At 40.6% G+C, this 26,597-nt stretch overlaps 3 protein-coding genes across 4 annotated transcripts in view; 1 reads left to right on the top strand and 2 right to left on the bottom strand.

Annotated features, from left to right (window-relative positions):
- Positions 1-6,860: 6,860 nt before the first annotated feature.
- On the bottom strand, positions 6,861-9,894 carry LOC117496484 (basic leucine zipper transcriptional factor ATF-like 3). The gene is made up of 3 exons (XM_034148161.1): positions 9,734-9,894; positions 7,254-7,298; positions 6,861-7,118 (listed from the first exon to the last, which is right to left on the bottom strand). Exons 1-3 carry the CDS (start codon positions 9,797-9,799, stop codon positions 6,981-6,983), a joined length of 249 nt encoding a protein of 82 aa, XP_034004052.1. The 5' UTR covers positions 9,800-9,894; the 3' UTR covers positions 6,861-6,980.
- A 1,996-nt stretch (positions 9,895-11,890) lies between these two features.
- Positions 11,891-17,732, bottom strand: nsl1 (NSL1 component of MIS12 kinetochore complex). Its single transcript, XM_034148155.1, has 6 exons — positions 17,463-17,732; positions 16,050-16,122; positions 15,608-15,738; positions 14,137-14,191; positions 13,004-13,071; positions 11,891-12,568 (listed from the first exon to the last, which is right to left on the bottom strand). Exons 1-6 carry the CDS (start codon positions 17,634-17,636, stop codon positions 12,341-12,343), a joined length of 729 nt encoding a protein of 242 aa, XP_034004046.1. The 5' UTR covers positions 17,637-17,732; the 3' UTR covers positions 11,891-12,340.
- A 22-nt stretch (positions 17,733-17,754) lies between these two features.
- tatdn3 (TatD DNase domain containing 3) overlaps positions 17,755-26,597 on the top strand; it is a 9,882-nt gene continuing 1,039 nt past the window's right edge. The window contains exons 1-9 of one of the 2 annotated variants that reach the window (XM_034148154.1): positions 17,755-17,897; positions 18,866-18,898; positions 18,976-19,049; positions 19,759-19,834; positions 20,644-20,697; positions 25,206-25,273; positions 25,409-25,464; positions 25,536-25,648; positions 26,515-26,595. In XM_034148154.1, the coding sequence (XP_034004045.1) occupies positions 17,841-17,897; positions 18,866-18,898; positions 18,976-19,049; positions 19,759-19,834; positions 20,644-20,697; positions 25,206-25,273; positions 25,409-25,464; positions 25,536-25,648; positions 26,515-26,595 (612 nt within the window). In that variant the 5' untranslated portion in view covers positions 17,755-17,840. Of the gene's footprint in view, positions 17,898-18,865; positions 18,899-18,975; positions 19,050-19,758; positions 19,835-20,643; positions 20,698-25,163; positions 25,274-25,408; positions 25,465-25,535; positions 25,649-26,514; positions 26,596-26,597 lie in introns of both variants that reach the window. The other variant, XM_034148153.1, reaches the window with a different exon arrangement.

Here is a 26,597-nt window from a genome sequence, read left to right as displayed (position 1 = left end):
AAAAATAAGATGCAAGAGGTTTTAAAACTCAAAATCAAGGTTAATATGATAAATGCGTAGCCTATAGAGCTGGTTCAATTCATGGAGATGCACAGTAAACACTTTCTTAAATGCCTAATTGTTACATTAGTGTGAAATCAAGGTATTCCCTGACACCTGATGGAATTAAAGAGGACATATTCTGCTCTGTTTATGGTGTCTCTACTTCCTGTCGTTTCTGGGCATGGTGGTGTTCACCTTCACTCTGAACCTCAACAACATCCTCCTCGACTTCTTCACTGCTGGAGCTCTGGGGTACGTCAATAACACAGGGATTTTAGCCTTTGCGGACCATTTACATGCACTAAAACCTATAGAACACACTACAGCACACGTGTCCAACTCAAGGCCCGGGGGCCAAATCAGGCCCGTGGTGGATTTAATTTCGGCCCGCAGGATAATTTCTAATTACTATTAGATCTGGCCCGCCGGTATATTGCACGCTCACCTTCACTCCATCCTGAGGGTCTCCTCAGCTCAGAGCCTGACCCCAAACATTGATGAACTTGCACCCGAGATGAGATGCCAAGTATCTGAACTAGCATCACAGAGCAGCACACTGAGTTTAATGGATGTTTCCTTCTACACTTTTTCTCTCACGACAACAGGACATGTTTGGTTTGTTCTTTGAGGGAAATAGTTTTTTTGAAGCTGTTGTTGGCCTGTGGAGAAATGTAATCATAAGAAATGACTCTGCAGATAGAGCCATAAGAAATGAATGCAACTGATTATTTAATGTTTAATGTTGTTTTTATAGGCAATCATTTAAGCTTTGTTAGTTCCAGGTTTAATATGTGCAATAAGTTCATTTCAATAAGTTTTGCAATAAACATTGAACCAGTCCGGCCCTCGACTAGTACCCATTTTTTTGTGTATTTGAGTTTGACACCCCTGCTGTAAAGGGAAAATCCTAAGAAGTATAATAGGGCCTCTTTAAAACAACTCTGCTGGACTTTATAAACTCCTAAAAGTCTGAAGAAACAAGACAACTTTTTTCTAGGATGGCAGTTCAGAGGATGTTTCCACAAAGAAGGGAAAGGCAGTGAAATATTTCCGATAAATGTGTGGGCCGACTACACCCATGATATTTCAAAAGGATTGACGTTAAACATTTTACAAGCAGAGGGAAGATTTCACATGAGTAATACATCGGTTTGGGTTTGGAGGAAAATACAGGCGTCAAGCTGCTTAAAACAGAAGAAAATGACATCAGAAACATCTCGATGTCTCAATTTATACATGAAACGCGTTCTGGGAAAGCTTCAATCTGATGGAGGACGTTTCTCTTAGTGACCAAAAGCTGAAAATCAAAGAATTGAGAAGCTGTTCTTGACTATTAGGAGAAACATGTCCAAAGTCTTGCAGTAAGGAACTTTTTGCAGTGTCTGTATGACTTTCCAAGAATGTTATTTCAAGTTTCACGAAGGCAATCTTTGGGAATTTATCTTAAAATATAACAGAGTGGGACATGAGTGCCGGATGAGATAAACATTCCTCAGCATTTGTGATAATTTCGTTGGAAGTATATCCCTATCCCGATGAAATGTATTCAGGCGTATTCATCTTCCAGAGAAATAACCAAGAATCACACCACAGTTCACCAGAAGTGTGTGTGTGTGTGTGTGTGTGTGTGTGTGTGTGTGTGTGTGTGTGTGTGTGTGTGTGTGTGTGTGTGTGTGTGTGTGTGTGTGTGTGTGTGTGTGTGTGTGTGTGTGTGTGTGTGTGTGTGTGTGTGTGTGTGTGTGTGTGTGTGTGTGTGTGTGTCAGGGTTCAGAGGATGAAGAAATTGAAAGTGTGTGTGAAAGTGTGTGTGAGAAGTTTAGATTATTCATCGTTCACCGCTAAAATACTGATATTGGCCATGAGTCACTGCTCTGGTCATAAATAATGGAGATATTATCAAGACATTTTCACTTATTTACACAGCGGGTTTTGTAAAACCTCCACTACATGTATTTAATACCTTTAGTTATTTCACAGATGTGGATGAATGATGTGAAATATAATCAAGTGTTAAATCAGACTTTAGTTCCACCTGGAGTAAATTCACAAGCTACCCTGCAGTATACAAAGTCATTCAAACTAGCTGCACCTTTACCAGCTTTGAGAACACTTTAATGATCAATCATTATAAAACATATCATATATATTATTCTGAAATGGACCAATCTGCACAATGACTACTTTACTGTCACTACTTTCACTATATTTTGATGAGAATACTTTTCTACTTTTACTTGAGGAACATTTTGAATGCAGGACTTTTACTGAAACAGAGTATTCCTACACTCTGGTACTTCTACTTTTACTCAAGTACAAGGTCTGAGTACTTCTACTTTTACTCAAGTACAAGATCTGAGTACTTCTACTTTTACTCAAGTACAAGATCTGAGTACTTCTACTTTTACTCAAGTACAAGATCTGAGTACTTCTACTTTTACTCAAGTACCAGATCTGAGTACTTCTACTTTTACTCAAGTACAAGTTCTGAGTACTTCTACTTTTACTCAAGTACAAGACCTGAGTACTTCTACTTTTACTCAAGTACAAGATCTGAGTACTTCTACTTTTAGTCAAGTACACGATCTGAGTACTTCTACTTTTACTCAAGTACAAGGTCTGAGTACTTCTACTTTTACTCAAGTACAAGATCTGAGTACTTCTACTTTTACTCAAGTACAAGATCTGAGTACTTCTACTTTTACTCAAGTACAAGATCTGAGTACTTCTACTTTTACTCAAGTACCAGATCTGAGTACTTCTACTTTTACTCAAGTACAAGTTCTGAGTACTTCTACTTTTACTCAAGTACAAGACCTGAGTACTTCTACTTTTACTCAAGTACAAGATCTGAGTACTTCTACTTTTAGTCAAGTACACGATCTGAGTACTTCTACTTTTACTCAAGTACTAGATCTGAGTACTTCTACTTTTAGTCAAGTACACGATCTGAGTACTTTTACTCAAGTACAAGATCTGAGTACTTGCAACGAATGCATGATTTATGTTTGTATTGATATGATTTGACACTCAAATCACTTCGTCAGAGATAGATCTTGGTCATCAATCAATATTAAGTAAACAAATATGTGTGTCATAACTGTGTGTGTTTGTTTGTTGTGTGTGTGTGCAGGCGTGCTGTTATTTCTGAGAAGCGCTCTGTCCCAGTTACTTCCTGTTGAGGTACTATTTTCCCCCGGTTGCTAGGACACCAGACCAGTGTTGTTACGACGCCGGCTGATTCCGGAACTCACTTTGTGAAACTGATCTGAGGTCAGTTTCAGAGTGACTTCAGTTTCTGGGTTGTGAAACGAGACCGAAAACAAACACTGAGCGCTTGTTTTAATCAGCTTTGAGCCCCAGGTGGGTGGAGTTAAACCCGCAAGGACAGTTTCTGTTTGTGAAGTCAAAGAAAAGCAGACAAGCCCAACTCCGCTGTGCATTTTAGTCATGTTTTTAAGTTTTCTTTTGACATTTTTACCAGTAGTGTATATCCGGTTTGACAAGCCCCACCCAGCTGGTGTTCACCAAGGAGACAAATAAACAAACACACCCTGGAAAGTAGCTAAAAGGCTTTTTAAGAAACATCCTCCTGGAAAAGAAAAGAAAATGCATGTACTGGAGATGAGCTCAAATCTGGCTTCCTGTGGCGTCATTGAGAAACTTAAAAAAAACTATTTACCTAACATGACAATAAAACGAGTGCATACTGTACAGGCTGTAAGAGGCAACCTGCAAAAGAAATATCTGGGCAAAAGAAAAGCTAAAGAATAAATCAAATGTTTGCATGCTGGTGTTCTATGGTCAGTAAATGCAGTATGTCGAGAGTGAGAGGGGAAGACATAAATCCAAAATTTCTGGAAAGAATTCCCACCATGTTTCCGCAGAGTTTTGATTCCTCATCCCCAGACATGTATCTATTAGCTCTGTGACTCTAAAGTAATGTTAGGACATGAGAGCCACAAGATGTTATCCCCAAATATCTTCCTTTGCTAACTTCAGAAGGAGAGCATCCTGTAATAGTTCTACTCTAAAATTCAGCACAATTAGCATTTCTATTATTTTTTGATGCTGTCTTTGCTGGCTGCACTTTTACTGTTTCCCTGCCACTTTAATTTACAATTATTCTACTTATTTGTTCAAAGATTATCATAATTAAAGAGACATGTTGTGCTGTACAATTTCCCTGAATCAAATCAGAAGCAATTATGTATTATTATTATTATTATTATTATTATTATATATAATGTATTTATTTGCTTTCCCTGCAGCAGGTGTGTCTCCATCTAAAGACCAAGGGCCTTTCTCATTTCTCTAATTCCCCTCCTCGACTCCTATCCTCGTGTCTTAGTCCCGCCCACAGGAGATGCGAGCAGAGGAGTCGAGGAGGACCCATCAGTGTATCCTCGATTATAGCTCCTCCAGAGAGCCTCCTCGATCCTCGGTCCTCGGTCCTCGATGTGCATTTAGAGAAATGAGATGTCCTTCAACATGGCGCGCTGAAATCCATTTCCGGGTCACTACCGGAGGACCGAGGAGTCAAGGAGTCAAGGAGGGGAAATTAGAGAAATGAGAAAGGGCCAAACTGTCTCCTAACAGCATTTTTTATTTTAAGTATTATTCTGCTTTATTGATCACATATTTAAAGGGGACCTATCATGCAAAATGCACTTTTGTACGTCTTTTATACATGAATATGTGTCCCCGGTGTTCCAGGGAACTCACCAAGTGTCAGAAAACACAACCCTCTCTATTTTCCTCCATACCCAAATCTCTAAAAAAGGGGCTGCAACGGATCTGATAAAAACTGATCCAGATTTGAACACTGTCCTGACGTCAGGACGGTGGCGCTACGGCTATTGGGCCAACTCCACCAATCAGGAGGAGACAGCCACGGCCATTGCCGTTCGAAAGCGCTGGAGACGCTGTAGTACATATGCCAGGCCTGTAGGTGGTGCTGTTCTCACTGAATCAGCCCTTGCAAAAACAGAGCTAAAAAATGTCAAATTGAGCAAAATGAGGCATGGCTAAAATGCATGATCTGTTTGGTATTTTGAAAAATAAAAGTATAAATATGCCTTATATAGGTATGGTCCTACACTATATTATTCAAATATAGCACGATAGGTCCACTTTAAGTTACAAAGGATTTTTTCTGCAGCGTTCCTCCCACACTGACGCATCGAGGACTTCCCTTCATTATTTGCGACTTTGTGGTCAAATTAGGGAAGCATAACTTTCTGTAAGTGTCGTCTAACGTAACCTCACTCTGAGCTCTGATGCAGGTGAGACTTATGATCCTCTGTGACTCCAACATTAACTCAACACGAGGTCACATCCCAGAATATGTCTCGTGCACGTGCCCAAACATGGCCACAGTCACCAAGGAAACTCATGACACAAGTGAGGTTTCTTGCAGTTTCCATACATCAGTTCCCATAATGCTGACTTTATGAATCACAGGTTTTTTTGCAAACATGCCATTTTAAAATGTCATATTCAAGCAAAAAAAATGACGATATATGCTTTAATTTTCCTTCTGTAATGTGTAATATTTCTGTTTTTCTACACGTTAAAAATTATTCAAAACACATTAAAACTATATTACAATTACATCTAATTGAATGTACCTTACGACATACATTTTAGTAAATTAAATATCATTCTGTCATGTAAAGAATCAATTTATGAACTAAAGCCTGCAGGTATTAATATGAATAAGTCCTTCACATCTTCAACACTAATAGTTGGACACTCTTACAATTTGATGTTTTGCAGGAAATCAAAAACGACAACACATGCTGTTTTGAATATTTATTTAAATAAAGACTCATATAGATTCATACATTTGAAAAACTACTATAAATGAGCTGAATAACGGATTTGGATCAACCATTTAAAGTTGTGTTTTTCCACAAATGAGCAAAATCAGTACCTATAATTACTTACTGATATATAATCTCATGTAATACAGGATTCTCCACCAGAGGGCGCTCCTGCTCCTCTTTACACCTGTAAAGCCCCCTCTCTGTCTTTAGACATGGAGAACAGCGCCCTCTATGGGTGTTTTTCTGAATTACACCCTGGGTCCTTATTAAAACCCACAGAAGAAGCAGAGCAGCCTGCACTATTTCTGAATTATCAATCATAAAATATCCATATTTTGTCTTTGTTTGCTGCTTCATCATGCACGTTGTAACATACATATCCAGTTTCATAACCACAGTTTGTTGTATTATTATCTTAATTTGTATTCTATTCTATCTGTATTTTTACCTTGTGTGAATCCTGTTTTTAACTCTGACCCTGTTGCTGCTATAAACACCTGAATTTCCCCTCGGGGATCAATACATTTCCATCTCATCTTTTCAGGATACATTTTAAAGGGGACCTATCATGCAAAATGCACTTTTGTAGGTCTTTTCTACATGAATATGTGTCCCCGGTGTTCCAGGGAACTCACCAAGTGTCAGAAAACACAACCCTCTCTATTTTCCTCCATACCCAAATCTCTAAAAAAGGGGCTGCAACGGATCTGATAAAAACTGATCCAGATTTGAACACTGTCCTGACGTCAGGACGGTGGCGCTACGGCTATTGGGCCAAATCCACCAATCAGGAGGAGACAGCCACGGCCATTGCCGTTCGAAAGCGCTGGAGACGCTGTAGTACATATGCCAGGCCTGTAGGTGGAGCTGTTCTCACTGAATCAGCCCTTGCAAAAACAGAGCTAAAAAATGTCAAATTGAGCGAAATGAGGCATGGCTAAAATGCATGATCTGTTTGGTATTTTGAAAAAAAAAAAGTATAAATATGCCTTATATAGGTATGGTCCTACACTATATTATTCAACTATAGCATGATAGGTCCACTTTAAATATTTGTTTGTATTCTCTTAATGCTCCTAGTCTTCTCCTGAACCTTCAGCAGGTGATCTCTGCTCAGAAAGTCCTGCAGGCTGTCATGGTGTCTGTCTGCAGGCTGGACGAGGATAAGGAGCAATGCATCATGGGACATAGAGGCTCGTGGGCACAGAGAGTTTCGGAAAGATGGCGCTGCTCCTCAGACAGAGAATCCACCTGAGGATTTTTTTTGCAGAAACACAGATATATAAATCAATTCCAGGTGAATCAAAGGTCCAAAATGACTTTTGAAAAAGTATAATAATGACACAAACAGATGCTTTCTTAAATAAATGCATATATTTGTCATACCTCTCTCCTCAGCTTCCTGTTTCTCTGCTCCAACAGCTCACAGGTCTGAAGGAAGAGGAGAGAAGAGGCAGAATGAGAAAGTTAAGAGTTTAAAAGGAAATGTGATCACTTTAAGTTTGTGCTTCCTAAAGAGGAGATACTTGTAAAACATGCACTCAAATGATTGCATTCCCCAGCCTGTTATCGTCACCTTACAGCAGGGGGGTCAAACTCAAATACACAGTGGGCCAAAATAAAAAAATGGGTACTAGTCGAGGGCCGGACTGGTTCAATGTTTATTGCAGAACGTATTGAAATGAACTTATTGCACATATTAAACCTGGAACTAACAAAGCTTAAATGATTGCCTATAAAAACAACATTAAACATTAAATAATCAGTTGCATTCATTTCTTATGTCTCTATCTGCAGCTTCTCCAGAGTCATTTCTTATGATTACATTTTCCCACAGGCCAACAACAGCTTCAACAAAACTATTTCCCTCAAAGAACAAACCAAACATGCCCTGTTGTCGTGAGAGAAAAAGTGCAGAAGGAAACATCCATGTAAACTCAGTGTGCTGCTCTGTGATGCTAGCTCAAGCCAGATACTTGGCATCTCATCTTGGGTGCAAGTTCATCAATGTTTGGGGTCAGGCTCTGAGCGGAGGAAACCCTCAGGATGGAGTGAAGGTGCAATATACCGGAGGGCCAGATCTAATAGTAATTAGAAATTATCCGGCGGGCCGAAATTAAATCCACCAAGGGCCTGATTTGGCCCCCGGGCCTTGAGTTGGACACGTGTGCCTTACAGGGAAGCTCCTGCACGTCATGCATCACAATACTATTACTAAACCTCTTGACAACGATAACAGTTTACCATTTATTTTAAAGGGTACATCCTGAAGTCCTCTGTATGGGGCGGAGAGGCGGGATAATCATCAAAAAAAGGCCCCACCTACTCTCAAATAACAGTTTTATGAACAAAGGTGCAGAGTCACACACACACACCTGACCTGGAGCTGATCTCCACTAAAGAGCGTTGACTGATTATCAAAACAGACTGTGAGGAAATTAAAACAACATCATCTAATTTTCTAAATCTAAGGGAAAGGGTATTTTAGAGCTCATGGAAGAATGGCAGCACACGAGGGATCGGCAAGAGGAAGGACCCCGTGGGCATTAAGAGGAGAGGAGAGGAGAGGAGAGGAGAGGAGAGGAGAGGAGAGGAGGGGAGAGGAGAGGAGAGGAGAGGGGTTCTCCCTCTCCCCTCCTCTAGTGTGTTCTTTAGGTTTGTGTGAATGGTCTGCAGAGGATCCCTGTTCCCTCCAAACCTTTACATTAAAACAAACATTTGAAGCAGTGAGGAACTGAGAAGAGACACTTTAAGTCTGCTAAGGTCTGCACAAAGGTGGAAGGAAAGGTGCACACACACACACACACACACACACACACACACACACACACACACACACACACACACACACACACACACACACACACACACACACACACACACACACACACACACACTTACACACACACACACACTTACACACACACACACACACACACACACACACACACACACACACACACACACACACACACACACACACACACACACACTTACACACACACACACACACACACACACACACACACACTTACACACACACACACCCACACACACACACACACACACACACACACACACACACACACACTTACACACACACACACACACACACACACACTTACACACACACACACACACACACACACACACACACACACACACACACACACACACACACACACACACACACACACACACACACACCTCATGCAGGAGGTCGGCTCTCTGAGTTTGTCTCTTTCGGCTCTTCTGCGCTGCAACTCTGTTCTTCTCTCTCTTCTTCATCGTCCTGCCTTCATCCTCTGAACCCTGCCACACACACACACACACACACACACACACACACACACACACACACACACACACGCAGTCATGATATTACACATCTGTAGTGCGTATATGAGTAACCATGTATCGTCTAAATGTATTGATTTTAGATATATTACTCAGTCCTGCCATGCAGCACGTTTAGTGATTTATTGCCATTGTCTTGAGCAGATGAAATATTAAGTGACCTCACACACACACACACACACACACACACACACACACACACACACACACACACACACACACACACACACACCATAAACAATACTCATTCATTCAATAAGGATTGTCACATTCTTGTAGTCTAATATAGTTTTAAATGTTTTGTGGGCTTTATTGAAACCAGATTTCCATTTTGCAGCAAAAATATACAGATAAGCCGTCACTGATTGATCATCATTCATCATTTTTAATATCCAAATGTATCTAAAAGCCTTTAACTAGAAGATGCTGCTTTGACCTTGACTTCTCTTTGGGTTAAGAAGCAGATTGCACGATGAATAAAAAGCGTAATCAGCACAGAGAGCTCTTACCTCACATCCTTCACTGACGTTACTCTGGCTTTTCTTCTCAGGAGACTTGCAGGAGGAGTCTGACATCGCAGAGATTTTAAAAGATGCATTTAAATAATAAAAAACCCAGCAGGAGGATCTCCCCTCTGTCAGAGAATTAAAGGTGCCATGTGTGGACAAGGCACGGCGTCCGGAGAGGATCGAACCCTCCAGCTTCAGTTTCACTTCAGCTTTCCTTCCTTTCACTTTTCAATTTCGATGCCGTTTTAGAAGAAGCAGCGAGGGAAGTTCATATAAGTCACATGACTCAGGGGCCACCCGGTCAACGTTTAACCACACGGCTACACACACACACACACACACACACACACACACACACACACACACACACACACACACACACACACACACACACACACACACACACACCCCATCCTGTTGACACACACTCAAACACCAAAATGTATGTTAATACACAGCTAAAAATAGTCCCCAAAAATGGTGTACTTCCTCCTGTTTGAGTGACATCTTCAGGAGGAACCAGAACTGGCGAGTTCAGAAGTATTTTAAGACAAATGTTGACAAAAGAATAACAGAGATGAATAAAGCAAGCCTTGTCCTTTAAAACGGGGACTATCCGTGTTTTATTTGACTTGCAATTTGTTTACCAGAACATGATGATTTGTGATATTCAAGGCGATAAAGGAGCAACAGGTTTCTCATGTATACAGAAAGATGGTTGTTGTGTGGTGTAAACAAAACTCATTCTGTAGGAAGAAAAACGACATGCAAGTGACTTCAGTGAGTTCACTATTGGTTTAACCCTTATGCATAAGTGGGTCTTTTTTGACCCGGTGAGGTGGTTTTCTTGAAGTATCTTTGTAATTACATTTTTTTATCATTTCATATTCCAGCTATTCCTCAAAAAACATGTTTTGGATATCATGACATTCACATTTTAAGAAATTGTAGTTTTTGTATTTCTACCCCAAGCTTCCATAAGTGGGTCAAAAATGACCCGCATGCATTTTCTATGTGATCCTATGGGAACCTTTGATTCTTATCACCTGTTGCTGTCAGGAATACATTCACTGTAGACCACACAGACTACATCACAAGTGACACCTCTCAGGAAGATTACTTTACACAGCAAGATCTGATACCTGTCAGTATAATAATAATAATACATTATATTTGAATAGGGCTTTTCAAGGACTCACAGTCGCTTTACAATATAAGGGAAGGTTAGGGTGGGGGGTATAGGACTATCAAACTTGATCAACCGGCATGGATTGATGGGGGGTGGGCTATGAGTAGACAAGAGGAGAAGAGATGAGTTTTGAAAAGGGACTGGAATACTGTGAGGGTCTCAGAATAGCGGAGATCTTTGCATCGATATGTTCAAAACGTTTTTTTTCAAAATGTAAAAAAGTTTCTAAAATTATAAATAGTGAAAAATTAAATATAAAATATTTCTAGTGTGAACCAAAATATAATACTAAATATTATACAAGTAATTTTTCTTAACCAAAATGACATAAAAACACATTATTCTAATACGGGTCCTTTTTGACCCACTTATGGAAGAGAGTAGGGTCCAGGCACTCAAAGGGCATCTAAGGGTTAATGTCCTCACTCGGATGTACTGTTTTTGGGAAATACATCCACATCTTTTTTGCACAGTTTCAGAAAAGGCTGAATATTTCTGTTGAAGACCAAACTGTAAAATAGAATAGAATAGAATAGGGCGGGATGAACCCCTCTGTAATGGTCTCACATGCAGAGCACACAGCACACAGTGACATGTGTTCTCTGCTTTTAACCCATCCTAGCACCAGGAGTCTAGTACTAGGAGCAGTGGGCAGCTATTGTACAGCGCCCGGGGAGCAATGGGAGTGGGGGGGGGAAGGGGGATGTCCGGTGCCTTGCTCAAGGGCACCTCGGCAGGGCCCAGGAGGTGAACTGGGACCTCTCCAAGTAGCAGTCCACACTCCATATTTTAGGTCTGGTCGGGGACTTGAACCGGCGACCCTACAGCTCCCGGTCCAAGCCCCTACTGACTGAGCCACTGACGGAAATAGCTCACATAGTAACTTTTGAACATGAAAGAATGTTCTACTACAACTATATTTCTGGTGTCTTGTAAACCCATGGGAGAACAATCAATCATGAAGTATAAACATTGTTAAAAATCCACTTTATAATAGCAGTCAATGTTCTTAACTTAAACATATGAACCAACAATAGATTTAAAGGACGTAGAAGTTACATTTGAAAGTGGGAGAAAGTGTCTGTAACTGTTTTCTATTCAATGTTTACAGGAGCTATTGTCACTTACCGTCCTAAAGACTTTCACTTTATTGTTTCACAAATTCAGATGCTCGTTAAAATGAAGACTCCTTCTAAACCAGAGAGAATTAACATAGTTTCTAAACGTTAATATGGCATTTACGACTAATAAGTGATACACTGGTTTATGTAAAAAACAAAAAGGGAAAACAAGTCTTTGCTAAAGCAGTATTATAAATGATAGGATGGACCAGTGAGGGCAATATAACATCTGACGAGACACTTGGAAGAACGCTCAAAATGTTCAGAAACACGAGTCCTTGTGTCGGGGTCAGGGGGTCATTCTGTGTGTTTCTCCGCTGAGTGTCTCTTACTGAGCGCCACGTAGCATCCTGCAGCCGCCGATTCCTCTATGGCTCGTTTGATTGGCTGCCGGCTCCTCGAGGCTGCGTCTGATTGGTCGTTGACCCCGAATACTTCTCTGTGGATCTCCAGCGTGACGGCGCTCGTCTTTGTGTTGAGGATCTCACAGAGACCTTCAGCCTGTTTCTGCAGAGTGTGGATGGACTGAGGGACACAAGTACAATCATGTGTCAATAAAACATCTACAGAGCTGTTGCTAAATCCACTTGTTCATGTGTCGGTTTGGAGCCAAAAGTGTGTGCAGGTGTGTGTGTGTGTGTGTGTGTGTGTGTGTGTGTGTGTGTATGTGTGTGAGTGTGAGTGTTCAGGTGTATGTGTATGTATGTGTGTGTGTGTTCAGGTGTGTGTGTGTTCAGGTGTGTGTGAGTGTGAGTGTGTGTGTGTGTGTATATGTGTGAGTGTGTCTGAGTGTGTGTGTGTGAGTGTGTGTGTGTGTGAGTGTGTGTGTGTGTGAGTGTGTGTGAGTGTGTGTGTGTGAGTGTGTGTGTGTGTGTGTGAGTGTGTGTGTGTGTGTGTGTGTGTGTGTGTGTGTGTGTGTATGTATGTGTATGTATGTGTGTGTGTGTGTGTGTGTGTTACCTTGATGACCTGGATGGCCTGTGTCACCACCACAGGAGCTGCTGCTGACAGATCCCTCATGATGGTCTCTGGAGACACAAACACAGCAGCAGGTAAACTCAAAGTGGATCATTCCACTATGTGAGTTGTTCCTTTATAAAACATACAAATTAAAATATTTAGTTATGTTTGAGTACGCATGATGAGTAAATGAGTCTCAACGCCTGATGATTAATTAATTGGGATATTAAGAAATGTAAACATACAAACATGTAGGATATTCTGCTTTATTGATATCACAATATGGAACATGTATGGTGAGGGAAATATTACATATTAAGTTGATGATGCCTACACACATATATACATATACATAAATTGAGTTTGGTGTAATGTGCCGTTAACTATTAATGAAATAAATTGAAAATAAATTGCAATTAATATACATTTTAATCATATTAAGGCTACGGCTATAATAAAGAAAAGACACATCAGATTTAGAGTTAGATTAAAGCCAACTGCAAGACAGTAACGGATAAGGACGCCTTTTACCGTTCTTTAAAACCTTTGTATGTATGATGTATTAATAACTCGTTGCTTCTCGGTATTCCCACTCTTGGTTCTGTAGTCTACGAGAACAAAAAGCATTTAGCTTTCTGATGCGTGTGGGCGTTTCGGTTTAAGACGAAGAGGGGGGTGAGACACTTTCAAATGTCCAGCTTTAGGAGAAGTAACACTTCTGAGTATCAGACAGGAAGAAATGTACAGGACACCAGAGCAGTGTGTGCACAACGACTTGCTCGCTTTAATGAGACGGAAATACTTCCAATACACACTTGTAGGTGGGTTAGATGATGATGACAAAACAAAGACATCACCGTTAGAACGTTTTCCAGCTGATTCAAATTCAACTTTATGCTCATCGCACACAACGAAATGCAGTTTGCATCCAACCACAAAGTGCAATGAGCTTTCAAAGACTTCACATAACGAATATCTTTTTTTAAGCTTGAGCAGATTTAGAAGCATTGGATATAAGGTGCAGGGTTCAGGCAAACCCTCAGATATTGAAGTGTAAAAGTATCTTTTTCAGAGGGTTAGACAACAGTCAAATTAAAATGTGTGTGTAAGTAAAAGTGAGTAAAGATAACAACCTTGTTCGGGATCTTTGAAGGGCTCTTGAGGTTTGACTGCGTGCTCATACAGTTTCTGAAACACAAACAACACACAGTGTGTTAGAAAAGTGGAAGCTCTGGATGCTCCATCACACACACACACACACACACACACACACACACACACACACACACACACACACACACACACACACACACACACACACACACACACACACACACACACACACACACACACACACACACACACACACACACACACACACACACACACACACACACACACACACACACACACACACACACACACACACACACACACACACACACACACACACACACACACACACACACACACACACACACCCACACACACACACACACACACACACACACACACACACACACACACACACACACACACACACACACACACACACACACACACACACACACACACACACACACACACACACACACACACACACACACACACACACACACACACACACACGTGTCAGACTGAGCATTAATCTGTGAAATGATGGATATCTCTTGTTTAATCCCAGTGTATGTTTTGACTGTCGTCCAGTGTCTGTTAACGTTCTGTAAACACAGATTTGCAAAAGTACACACATCCTTTACTCAAGTAGAAGTACAGATACTCGTGTTTAAAAATACTCTGGTGAAAGTAGAAGTACTGACTAAACTTCTTTACTCAAGTAAAAGTAAAGAGGGCTTTGAAATGTACTTCAGTAAAAAGTACCCATAACTAGCAGCTGTTTTAAAGAGTACCTGACCTCCCTTTATATTAATAGAACAATAATGTCATTGTTAGCTAATGAATGTTTCCATGCTGAACAACGGCAACATGACAACGTTTTCATTGGTCCCTCTTCTTTAGAGAAGACCAGGAAATGATGGATACACGGATCGTGTTCAAATCAATAGGCACGCAATGACTATAAATAATAATGATCACGCCACCAAACACACATTCAAACTAAAGGAACCAGCCTGTTTGGAAAATGTGAGAAGTAGAAAGTACAGGTATTTGTGTTCAACATGTAAGAAGTAGAAAGTACAGGTATTTGTGTTCAACATGTGAGAAGTAGAAAGTACAGGTATTTGTGTTCAAAATGTAAGAAGTAGAAAGTACAGGTATTTGGGTTCAACATGTAAGAAGTAGAAAGTACAGGTATTTGTGTTCAACATGTAAGAAGTAGAAAGTACAGGTATTTGTGTTCAAAATGTAAGAAGTAGAAAGTACAGGTATTTGTGTTCAAAATGTAAGAAGTAGAAAGTACAGGTATTTGAGTTCAAAATGTAAGAAGTAGAAAGTACAGGTATTTGTGTTCAAAATGTAAGAAGTAAAAGTAAAACGCCGTCAGAAAAATAAGTCGTGGAGTACTTATACCAGAAAAATGTACTTAAGTACAGTAACAAAGTATTTGTACTCCACTACTTCCCTCCTCTGAGTGAGACCCACCATGAGTTTGCGTTCAGCTCTGAGCATGTGGATCACGTGAGGCAGGATCTGTTTGGGGTACGCACGGCGCCTCCTGGTGGTTTCTACGATGGTGTCGTCCAGCAGGCTCTCCAGATCCAAAGGCTCCTCCTCTGCAGAGAGTGAGACACAGACAACTGTTGTTTAAAAGGGAGGCGTGTGGCGCAGTGGGTTAGTGCGCTGATCTTCGAATCAGAGGATAGCAAGTTCGAGTCCCACTGCAGTCAGAATGTCGTTGTGTCCCTGAGACACTTCACCCCAAATTGCTCCTGTGGGGTTTGTCCACAGTATTGAGTATGTAAGTCGCTTTGGATAAAAGCATCTAACATGTAATGTAATAAATACTACTTTAATTTAAGCAACATGAACACTGTGCACTGCTGAAGGCTGGAGACTTTAGAGTGATGTCATCGTAGAGAATCACCTTCTACATCAGGAGCCTCCTCCCATGGCTGTCCGTTCACCAACACGTTCTGCTGGACCGCCGCCTCCAAGTTCTGCACAGATCAAACAAAGAGTCCATATTACAGCTGTGATGCTTTATCAAATGTATCCTAGATAATGTTTTCTAGGGCTGTTTAGGACAGCAACAAAGTATTCTTATTATTATTGATTAATCTAATCATTTCCTTGGTTAATCATTTGTCTATAAATGTCAAAAATGATGAGAAATACCAATAGTCTGAAGTTGTCTTGATTGGTCCGTTCATAACAATTATATTCAGTTTACTATCACTCAGAGCAAAAACTTACTTTACTTTGTACTTCTACTGCACTACAATTCAGAGGTACAAAGTGTACTTCTACTTCACTACATGTATTTAATACCTTTAGTTACTTTACAGATGTGGATGAATGATGTGAAATATAATCAAGTGTTAAATCAGACTTTAGTTCCACCTGGAGTAAATTCACAAGCTACCCTGCAGTATACAAAGTCATTCAAACTAGCTGCACCTTTACCAGCTTTGAGAACACTTTCATGATCAATCATTATAAAACATATCATATATATTATTCTGAAATGGACCAATCTGCACAATGACTACTTTTACTGTCACTACTTTCACTATATTTTGATGATAATACTTTTCTACTTTTACTTGAGGAACATTTTGAATGCAGGACTTTTACTGTAACAGAGTATTCCTACACTCTGTGTAGTGGCATCCAAGGTTTCCTTTGATGCCACTATAGAGCGGGGTTGACAACACGCAATCCAAAGCAATAAGCAGCCGAAAGTTTTCAGTCAAAAAATGTAATTTATTAACAAAAAAGTATTGACTTAAATAGTCTCAAAATAACAAATCTAAATCAATATTTCTGCGATATACTTTCTTATATAAACTATACTTTGCAGTCCAATTTGCAACACTAATTTCTGTTTACAATTTGCGGTCGAAAAACTGTTCCGCTCCCTCTCTTTACGATTTAAAATAAACAATCATTTCATCAAAAATATATTCACCATGGCAATATAAATCATTTTCCATCATTAATTCATTTATCAAATTATGAATCTAAATAATAACTTTGACTTCATTGTGGCTCTAACACTCTGGTACTTCTACGTTTACTCAAGTACAAGATCTGAGTGCTTCTACTTTTACTCAAATACAAGACCTGAGTACTTCTACTTTTACTCAAGTACAAGATCTGAGTACTTCTACTTTTACTAAAGTACAAGATCTGAGTACTTCTACTTTTACTAAGTACAGACCTGAGTACTTCTACTTGTACTAAGTACGACCTGAGTACTTCTCCCTCCTCTGTGTATCTTGATGTTCTTTGTTCAGTATAAGTAAACACCAACAGTTTTAGATGTAAACAGACTAACCGCCAGCAGCTCGTGCAGTAAACTTGTCTTCGTTTCCTCGGCAACGCCCGTCTGTCCGTTAAGAGCCGTTTGTAAGATCTTCTTATATTCGTTAATCTGCTGGGTTACTTGTTTTTTCGACGTTACTTTCACCCTGAACTCCTCAGTTGTGTCTTCTCTCTCTACCGGCTCCATCTTTACCGCCAACTTTGTTTACATTTTTCAAAAGACCGTGTAACTTCCGGGTTGCGACTGCGTACGTCGTACCCGGAAACACACGTCTACAATCGCACAATAGTTCCACCTGGCTGTTAGCTAATACAACGACAACATGGACATTTATCGCTGTTTTTAGTGTGTGATTTGAACTTGCAACTCTTATTATTTTAGAATTTGTCAATGGAGTATGGTTTTGTTGACTGCCATTGTCATATTTCAGCCCGTGAGTTTGAAAAGGTAAGCATTAAGTTGACTAAACAACCAGAAAACCTAGCTTGTTTTTATAAGTATTTGGTCCTCATTGCATCCTCTGTAGACTACATGAAAGTATAGCGTGTATTTGCATTACAAATATTGATGTTTAATCATAAAAGCTGTATGTGTGCAACCAGAGGTGGGAAGTAACTAAGTACTTAAGTTAAGTACAATTTTGAGGTACTTGTACTTTACTTGAGTATTTCCATTTTATACTACTCTGTACTTCTACTCCACTACAATTCAGAGGTAAATGGTGTACTTTTACTCCACTAAATGTATTGAATACCTTTAGTTACTTTACAGATCTGGATGAATGATGTGAAATATAATCAAGTGTTAAATCAGACTTTAGTTCCACCTGGAGTAAATCCACAAGCTACCCTGCAGTATACAAAGTCATTCAAACTAGCTGCACCTTTACCAGCTTTGAGAACACTTTAATGATCAATCATTATAAAACATATCATATATATTATTCTGAAATGGACCAATCTGCACAATGACTACTTTTACTGTCGCTACTTTCACTATATTTAGATGATAATACTTTTCTACTTTTACTTGAGGAACATTTTGAATGCAGAACCTTTACTGAAACAGAGTATTCCTACACTCTGGTACTTGGAACACTCTGGTACTTTTACTCAAGTACAAGACCTGAGTACTTCTACTTTTACTCTAGTTCAAGATCTGAGTACTTCCACTTTTACTCAAGTACAACATCTGAATACTTCTACTTTTACTCAAGTACAAGATCTGAGTACTTCTACTTTTACTCAAGTACAAGATCTGAGTACTTCTACTTGTACTCCCCCCTCTATATACCACAATGTTATCATTTACATTCACACTGCAGTTGTTTGTAACAGTTTTTTGTTAAATTGTTCATTTTCTCATTTACTTATTTTTCTCTTACCACTGTGCCATCTTTTTTTCCGTCTTTGCAGGATCTGGAGGATGTGATCCAGAGGACTAAAGAGGTCGGTGAGAGACTCAAGAGACTAGCAATATATCACAAATCAAGCTGCCTTGTATGATTCAATCTGTGTGTGTGCAGGCCGGGGTAAAGACTCTGGTTGCAGTGACAGAAGAAGTCGGAGAGTTTGACCGAGTTCTGCAGCTTCAGGACCGGTCAGTGTGTCTTCAGAGTTATGTTTTCAGTACTAGCACTTACAAAGTGTCTGTCTCATAACATATTGTGTAGTGGCTGGTTCAGTAGGAGAAACACATTAGTTTTAAACAAAAAAACAACAACTTTGGCATGATTTATTTTGTTTTATATGAACATTTTATTGTGTAAAAAATAACTTAATAACACAAATGAATTAAAATCAGGGGGCAGAAATGCAATTAATAGATTTAATCAGATTACATGGTTTAAAAACAACAAGGAGCTTATAAAAAGTCCAGTCCTGTGCAATGATGAATCAAATATAAAAGGCATTTTCAAATGGCGCCAAAAAATGAGACAAATTAAAATGATTCAAATGTTCTACCTGTGGAATATGTGTGTAAAGTAAAAACATTATTTTGCAATAGCTGCAACCACATACCTGCATCCATTTTCTATTTTACTAGCTAACATGCTTTGTCCATCAACTCAGCGTTAACTGCAGTAACTGAAATGTTCAGATCGAGATGTGCAAATGTATATATTTCGCCCAAAATAAATACTAAAGAAAATCCAGAAACAACAGACAGTGAGTGCAGAACTAAATGTTCTCGCTCTCTGTGTTCATAGCTGGAAATAATGAGAGTGTTTACGTTGCACCGTGCAGCTGCTCAGCGGTGTAGCTTCATATGTATTATTCAGGGTGTTACTTCTTAATTCTTCCCACAGTTATCCAGATCTGGTGGCTCCATGTTTCGGGCTCCACCCCCTGCAGGAGGGCGGGCAGCGCAGCGTGAATCCTCAGGTAGGAAAACAGACTGCTCCTCGTCCATTTTTTAAATCATTCAACTTTTATTTATTCTGAGAGTAACTGTATCTCACCGGCACAGTGGAGTCCTGTTAGAGGGAAACAGGAGAGGAGGGGGGGGGGGGGGGACTCTGAAGCCTCTGGAGGAGATGGAGGGGTGTTTATTTTTATTATTAAAAGTACAAAAATGTATGCAACTTTTCCTTTAGAGGAGCTCCATTTTACAACATAAAGCACAGGCTCTAATGAAGTTTAAATGGTGAGTTGTTCCTCTTCAGAGTTTCATCCTCTCTCTTGAATAATAATCACTGACAAGTTATCCCTTCCAATTTCTTGATACGGTGTTGAAGTCAGTCAGCTGAGCCAGGATTAACTCTAAAGGGCAGGTCTCTTACAATCCTTAAAATGTGATCCATGCACCCTGATGTCGTTGTGATTCCTGCTGCAAAAAGCTGCGTTTTTATTTGAACAAAGTCCTCGTGATGATTTCCATCATCGAGAATGAGGATGAAATGTTAAGACGGTCCATAAATGCTGCAGATTAGAGTTCCCACAAACTAATCTAAACTAAGCTAAATAAAGTTTAAGGTCATATGCACAATAGCTACAGCTAAGTTTTGGCAATGAAAGTCTCAAGTCCCGGGCTTCTCCAACAATGCAACATACAATATACTAAAGAGCGGTAAGGATAGTGCAAGACAAGATAAATTAGTGCAAGACAATGGTGCAAGTGACAGAAATGTGCCTCTCTGAAGGTAGGTTGTTACATTTATGATAAATACTCACATTTGTTTTGTTTTTTACAGGATCTTGATGCTGCCCTGCCGAAACACAGAGAACGCCTCGTGGCTATTGGAGAGGTAGACTACACACACACACACACACACACACACACACACACACACACACACACACACACACACCCTTCACTCTGCGGTCGTGAGGAATGTGTGTGTTGTTCTGAGCAGATCTCCGGCTCCACACGGCGGAATCAACAGTCTGACTGATGTTTCCACAACTCTATCGTGGGTCGCTGCACTCAACACATTTGATTTGATCTTTGAGTCTGTAATCATTCTTTACCTCTGGCGTTTTCACCTGCACGGGTTCAGGGAATGATCATTTCTACAGGGGAGGATGATACATGGCATCCGTCAGAACATTAAGTGTTTGAGACTTGACAGATTTTATGGTCCTCAGAGGAACATTCTTGATTTCTGGCTGCCTAAAAAAGAAAATTGACTTAGCTGTGGCTGTTCTCATCAGCAAGACTAATCTGATCTGACTTCGACGTTAACATCTTTACCATGTCTATGCATTGAAAAGTCTTTGTGTAAAGTTTGGCACATTTCAAAATGTTCACAGTTTATCATGGGAGCATTAAGAAGCCTTTAAAGACATGCATTTGACATACACTTCATTAAAAGTGTAAGTTTAAAAAGACCAAACATGTTCTTGAACTTTTTTCATCCACATTTCAGGATAATGGGTGCTTTCACACCACAGTACTTTTCCCACAAAAGCCGCGTTCACACCAAGTACTTTCCAGTACTTAGTTCCGGCACTAAGAGCCCCGGCGCTTTTAACCCCAGGGCACTTAGTACCGATCGCGTTCACACTTTTCCCTGAGGGAAGATTACGCAAATGAGCCGCTGACGTCACTTCTTCTTCTTCTGCTTAGGCTTTACTGGCAGGCCACAAACCACTTCACGGCGAGTACAGTAGGTGGCGGTATGCACCTTAAAGTTGTTTGCAATCCGCTGCAAAACAAGAGAAGAAGAAGAAGAAAAACTTCCCGCGTATACTGCGACGCCCACCCACTCGCTGTACATTAGGCGTCTGTTGTTTACCTTCCGACCTCAGATATGATGGAGATGGAGTCGACTGAAGTTGTGCTGTTTGTGCTCATGTTATACAGCTTTGTAACTGAGTTAATGCATCCTGAGCAACTTGCGTACAATAACAAAACAAGCCGAGCACGAGTGGTGGTGGAGAACGCTTTTGGCAGACTGAAGGGCAGGTGGCGGTGCTTGATGAAAAGAAACGACTGCAAGATGGACAAGATCAAAATCCAGGTGGCAGCATGTTGCATATTACATAACCTTTGTGAAAGTAATGAGTACAGGGACGAATGGACTGCCTTACCGGCGACCCAGCTTTATGAGGCATCTGAACAGCGTCTAAATTGTACATTGTAAACATTTTGACAATAAAGCTGATCTTTTGTACAGTGCTTGTTTCTCTTTTATTTTCCAGTCAAGACAGGCAACATTACAATAGTGTACAGTGTGGCAATATAATAACAATAAACTGTGCCAGGTGTGTTGTATGCACAGTAAATAGGCTCAGCAGCAAACCCACCGTTATTATTTATTATATATCTTCCTGAGACCCACTGCATCCGTCTGCCATAAACACTATGGAAAACTACATGTTAGTTTCGGCCCATAGTGGACTCCATTTTGTGTTGTGTAAAATGGGGGGGGGGAATTAAAGGTTTGCAAATCCCCATGTCCTCCTCAGAGGACAATCATAAAAACATTTAGTTTTAGGTCAAATAATATTTTAAATTATATAAATTATCATATTTGTGTATGTGCCCCTGCCATTCCTCCACAAGGTTGCAGCATTGATGATAAATAAATGACAAATAAAGCTTTGCCAGTTTATAACAGATGAAACATGATGGTATCAGAATAATCACTTACATGTGATGTATAGGATGCTACACGGGTCACTAAAGATAAAGTGTCAGGAGAAATAAGCAAGCTACAGGATCTGTTTAACAGTAAATAGAAGTTCACATTTTTAATGTAAATAAAATAGAAGTTGTACATGTAAATTAACATTATCAATATAAAATAAAGTGTCAGTTGTATCAATAATATAATAACAGTAATAACAATAATATAAAATGAACTGGTGAGCATCTTGTCCTCCGTTTCCTGGGCCTTGGTGAACAGCACCATCTGATCTCCGTGCATCGACTCTTTCACTACAGCACGCCGGACCTCCAACGCCTGGACGGTGTCAAAGAAATTCGCATCCCGTGTCCGCTTTCCTAAGAGGGGAAGATAAGCAGGATACAAGATCTGTTTAGTCGCCATGTAGTTTTACAACATACTAGGAATGTGTTTTTTGTATTTTCACAAATAGAATTAAGGTTTCACAAATCTGAAACTGTGTTATAAAGAATGTTTAGACCCTCTGGGATAATCCAGTCCAGATTTGATGAGTCTAGCTATAGTGGTTTTAGATCAGGACCTGGTCTAATGTGGTCTACATGTAAAAAAAGCACTGAAATCTCCCTTTTTTGTATTTTCACAAATAGAATTAAGGTTTCACAAATCTGAAACTGTGTTATAAAGAATGTTTGGCCTCTCTGGGATAATCCAGTCCAAATAAATCGGCTATGCAGCGATTTAAAAGGTTCAAACACGGAGGATTGTGCTTCATGTATGCTTGAACTTTGTTTAATGTTGTTGAGGCAAGTTTTCGTACCGGAAGTCATGTGACCTCTAGCCCGGATGTTTACAATGTTTGTGAGAGAGTAAAAAGGCGCGAACATTTGTAAATGCCGGTCTTGGCGAATACGTTTTCACGCTGTTTCATAATTGTACCAAGAAGGAAATAAACATGATTGTGAACATCAGTTCGATGCATAACGTTCTTTCAAGACAAAGTTACAGTGTGTGTACCTTTGCGTTTGGTTGCTGGTAAGGGGGACGAGCTAGCGCTGTGATCTAGAATGCAAAGCTCGCTTGTTTCCAATCCCGAGAGTTGTCCATCCTCGCCTGAAACAGACGATTAGTGCCATGAGTTAGTGAAGCAAATTACAGAAACACTGCACAGTTATTTACAAGTCAAAACGTTTTCATAGCGGCCGAGAATATCTAGCTAGCTAGATGTAGCTAGCTCGGGGCCGGTGTTAGCCTATTCAGCCTAGCATGGCTAGCTTGATCTACTGAGCAAATAAAAGTACATCTGAGACCATTATTGTGCAGATTAAAACCCCAGTGCATGTAGTTGATTTTACCTTCGTCGTGGTCGTCATCGTTGGCCACTGAATCCGCCGTTTGTAGTCCTGCCTGAGTTTCTTTATTTTTAGACGGTGTGCCGTGGGGCTGTGCACGATTCCCAGGTCGAGTGAAAGCTACTGAACTGGCTTCAGTAGCATTCCCTGGGTCGCGTCCTCGGCGTAGATCTCCAGAAGCGCCGACACCTCCTCATCATTTCTTGATGCTTGCCATAACTGCTTTCAAAAACAACTCCGTCGGTGCGCTGGGGTTTTGTAGCGAGGAAAAACAATGGCGGCTCTACAAAACATTTTCACAGTTGTACGGGGCGTGGTTTGCAATTCGCCCAGCCAATCAGCACTGGGGCACTTTTCACCCACAGGAAAGTACGATCTCTCAGCGGGCTCTAAAAATGGGGTTAAAAGTTCCCGAGATTAAGTACGATTTTTGGTGTGAACGCGACATAAGGGGTACTAACGGAACTAAACGCGAAAAGTACGGTGAAAAGTACTCCGGTGTGAACGCGGCTAATGGTTCATCAGAACTCTTTAGTTCTCATGAACTAAGTACAGATCGCGTTCACACCGGAATAAGTTCCCTGGGGAAGGATTAGGCAAATGAAGCCGCTGACGTCACTTCTTCTTCTTCTGCTTTGGGTTTACTGGCAGGCCGCAAACAACTTCACGGGGTATACTGCCACCCGGAGTCCCCGGCCGGAAGTCCCCGGAGTTGGGGACTGGCTTCAGTAGAAGCTGCTGGGACTCCCAGCAGCTTCTACTGAAGCCTTCCGAGTAAATCGCCAGAACGCCGACACCTCCTCATCTCCACCGCTCCCATGTTTTATTTTGTGTTGCCATAAGTTAGTCTCTCTGCGTTTCTGCGCTGGGCTAATGCTAATGCTAATAATGCTAATGATGCTAATGCGAGGATAATAAAATGGCGGCTTCACAAAACCTTTTTGGAGTTTTACGGAGCGTGGTTTGCAATCCGCCCAGCCAATCAGAAATAGGAACCTTTTTCTCCCACGAAAGTCCCTGCTCTCTAGCAGGGACGGAAAAGGGGGTAAAAAGGTTCTCATGAACTCATTTTAGTTCCGGATTTTTTTGGTGTGAACGAACATTTTCGGAACTATATCGGAACTAAAGTGGGAAAAGTACTGCGGTGTGAACGCGCCTCATGAAGTAACTTTTCTGTGCCTGACAGCAATCATATCGTTTTAAAACAAACAATTGTCCCTGCAGAGTCTCTGGTGGTTTCATAATGTCTGCTGGAATATAATCAGTCATTTTGTTTTATTTGTTTGTTTCCAGATTGGTTTAGACTTCACTCCGTGGTGTGCTCCCTCTCCTCAGGACAGAGAGGATCAGATGAGCGTCTTCATCAAACAGCTGAGCGTCGCCAAGGAGCTGCAGCTGCCTGTGTGAGCCGGATAAAACCAGCATACAAATACATATACATAGAATGTAAATGTGATCAATAACTGTATGCGTAAAGGTAAGAGACAGCATTAAAGTGATGGTCAAATCAGTCTCCTTGTTTCCTGTTTTCTTCACAGGAACGTCCACTCACGATCTGCTGCTAAAGTCACCATAGAGACGATGAGAGAACAAGGTGAGTGTTTGCTTTAATTTTAATATTTAAAGTTAACATGTAATGACACTTCTTTCTGATTTCCCCGTCAGGTATCAGTCGAGCGCTGCTTCATAACTTTGCAGGGAAGCCCTCTGTGGCTCTGGAGGGAGTGAAGGCTGGTTTCTTCTTCTCCTTCCCCCCCGCGGTCTGCAGGAACCACCAGGTGGGGGGATTCACACTTTGTATTTAAGGAATCACCAGGAGAGAAAAACAGAAACATATAGGAATTTAAATTGATATAACATTCTTTCTTTACTTGTCCGTCAGTGGCTCAGTCAGTAGGGGCTTGGACTGGGAGCCGTAGGGTCGCCGGTTCAAGTCCCCGACCAGACCTAAAATATGGAGTGTGGACTGCTACTTGGAGAGGTCCCAGTTCACCTCCTGCCCTGCCGTGGTGCCCTTGAGCAAGGCACCGGACACCCCCCTTCCCCCCCCCCCTCACTCCCATTGCTCCCCGGGCGCTGTACAATAGCTGCCCACTGCTCCTAGTGCTAGACTCCTGGTGCTAGGATGGGTTAAAAGCAGAGGACACATGTCACTGTGTGCTGTGTGCTCTGTATGTGTGACCAGGTGTATATTTCACAGGTCAAAATACTCTTATATATATCCCATTAAAAGTGCAACAGAAATACCTTTGTAAGCATTTTTTACTAATTGTATGACGACAGTGTTAAAACAAAAAACACGGTCAAAGCTCCGAGACACAGCGTTCCTAGTCCTGGATTTTATATTTCATTGTTTTGAGTTATTACTGATTATCTTTACACTTCTCATTAGATGATAATCTCCATGTAGTCGTGTTGGTACCTGTACTCTGTGCAATGAAACCTAATGTACTTTAGTAAGAAAGAATTAAGAAAAATAAGACTTAAATCTCCACTATGAAGCACTTTGAATTGCCTTGTGTTGAAAGGTGTTATATAAAGAAGCTTGCCTTGCCTATGAAGACGAGCAACATGAGAGTGAATCTTCTTGACTTCTGTCACATCAGTCCATTATAATAATAATAAAAAGTGAACATCTCCACAGAGAGACAAACTGATCAAGCAGATCCCTCTGGAGAACATCTGTCTGGAAACGGACTCTCCTGCTCTCGGGCTCGACAAGCACGT

This window comes from Trematomus bernacchii, unplaced genomic scaffold (genome assembly GCF_902827165.1).
Source record: "Trematomus bernacchii unplaced genomic scaffold, fTreBer1.1, whole genome shotgun sequence".
Classification (NCBI taxonomy): Eukaryota; Metazoa; Chordata; class Actinopteri; order Perciformes; family Nototheniidae; genus Trematomus; species Trematomus bernacchii.
The sequence above is the reverse complement of the archived record's forward strand: the minus strand, read 5'-3'. Positions and strand labels throughout refer to the sequence as shown.

Bases quoted from the DNA above. Each gene is read 5' to 3' on its own strand.
- LOC117496484 (XM_034148161.1), bottom strand. From the start codon at position 9,799: ATGTCAGACTCCTCCTGCAAGTCTCCTGAGAAGAAAAGCCAGAGTAAC. The intron at 7,299-9,733 runs GTAAGAGCTCTC...CTCTTCCTTCAG, and splicing joins ACGTCAGTGAAGGATGTGAG to ACCTGTGAGCTGTTGGAGCA. The intron at 7,119-7,253 runs GTATGACAAATA...AAAAATCCTCAG, and splicing joins ACAGGAAGCTGAGGAGAGAG to GTGGATTCTCTGTCTGAGGA.
- nsl1 (XM_034148155.1), bottom strand. From the start codon at position 17,636: ATGGAGCCGGTAGAGAGAGAAGACACAACTGAGGAGTTCAGGGTGAAA. The intron at 16,123-17,462 runs GTTAGTCTGTTT...TGATCTGTGCAG, and splicing joins TACTGCACGAGCTGCTGGCG to AACTTGGAGGCGGCGGTCCA. The intron at 15,739-16,049 runs GTGATTCTCTAC...CACTCTCTGCAG, and splicing joins GGAGGCTCCTGATGTAGAAG to AGGAGGAGCCTTTGGATCTG.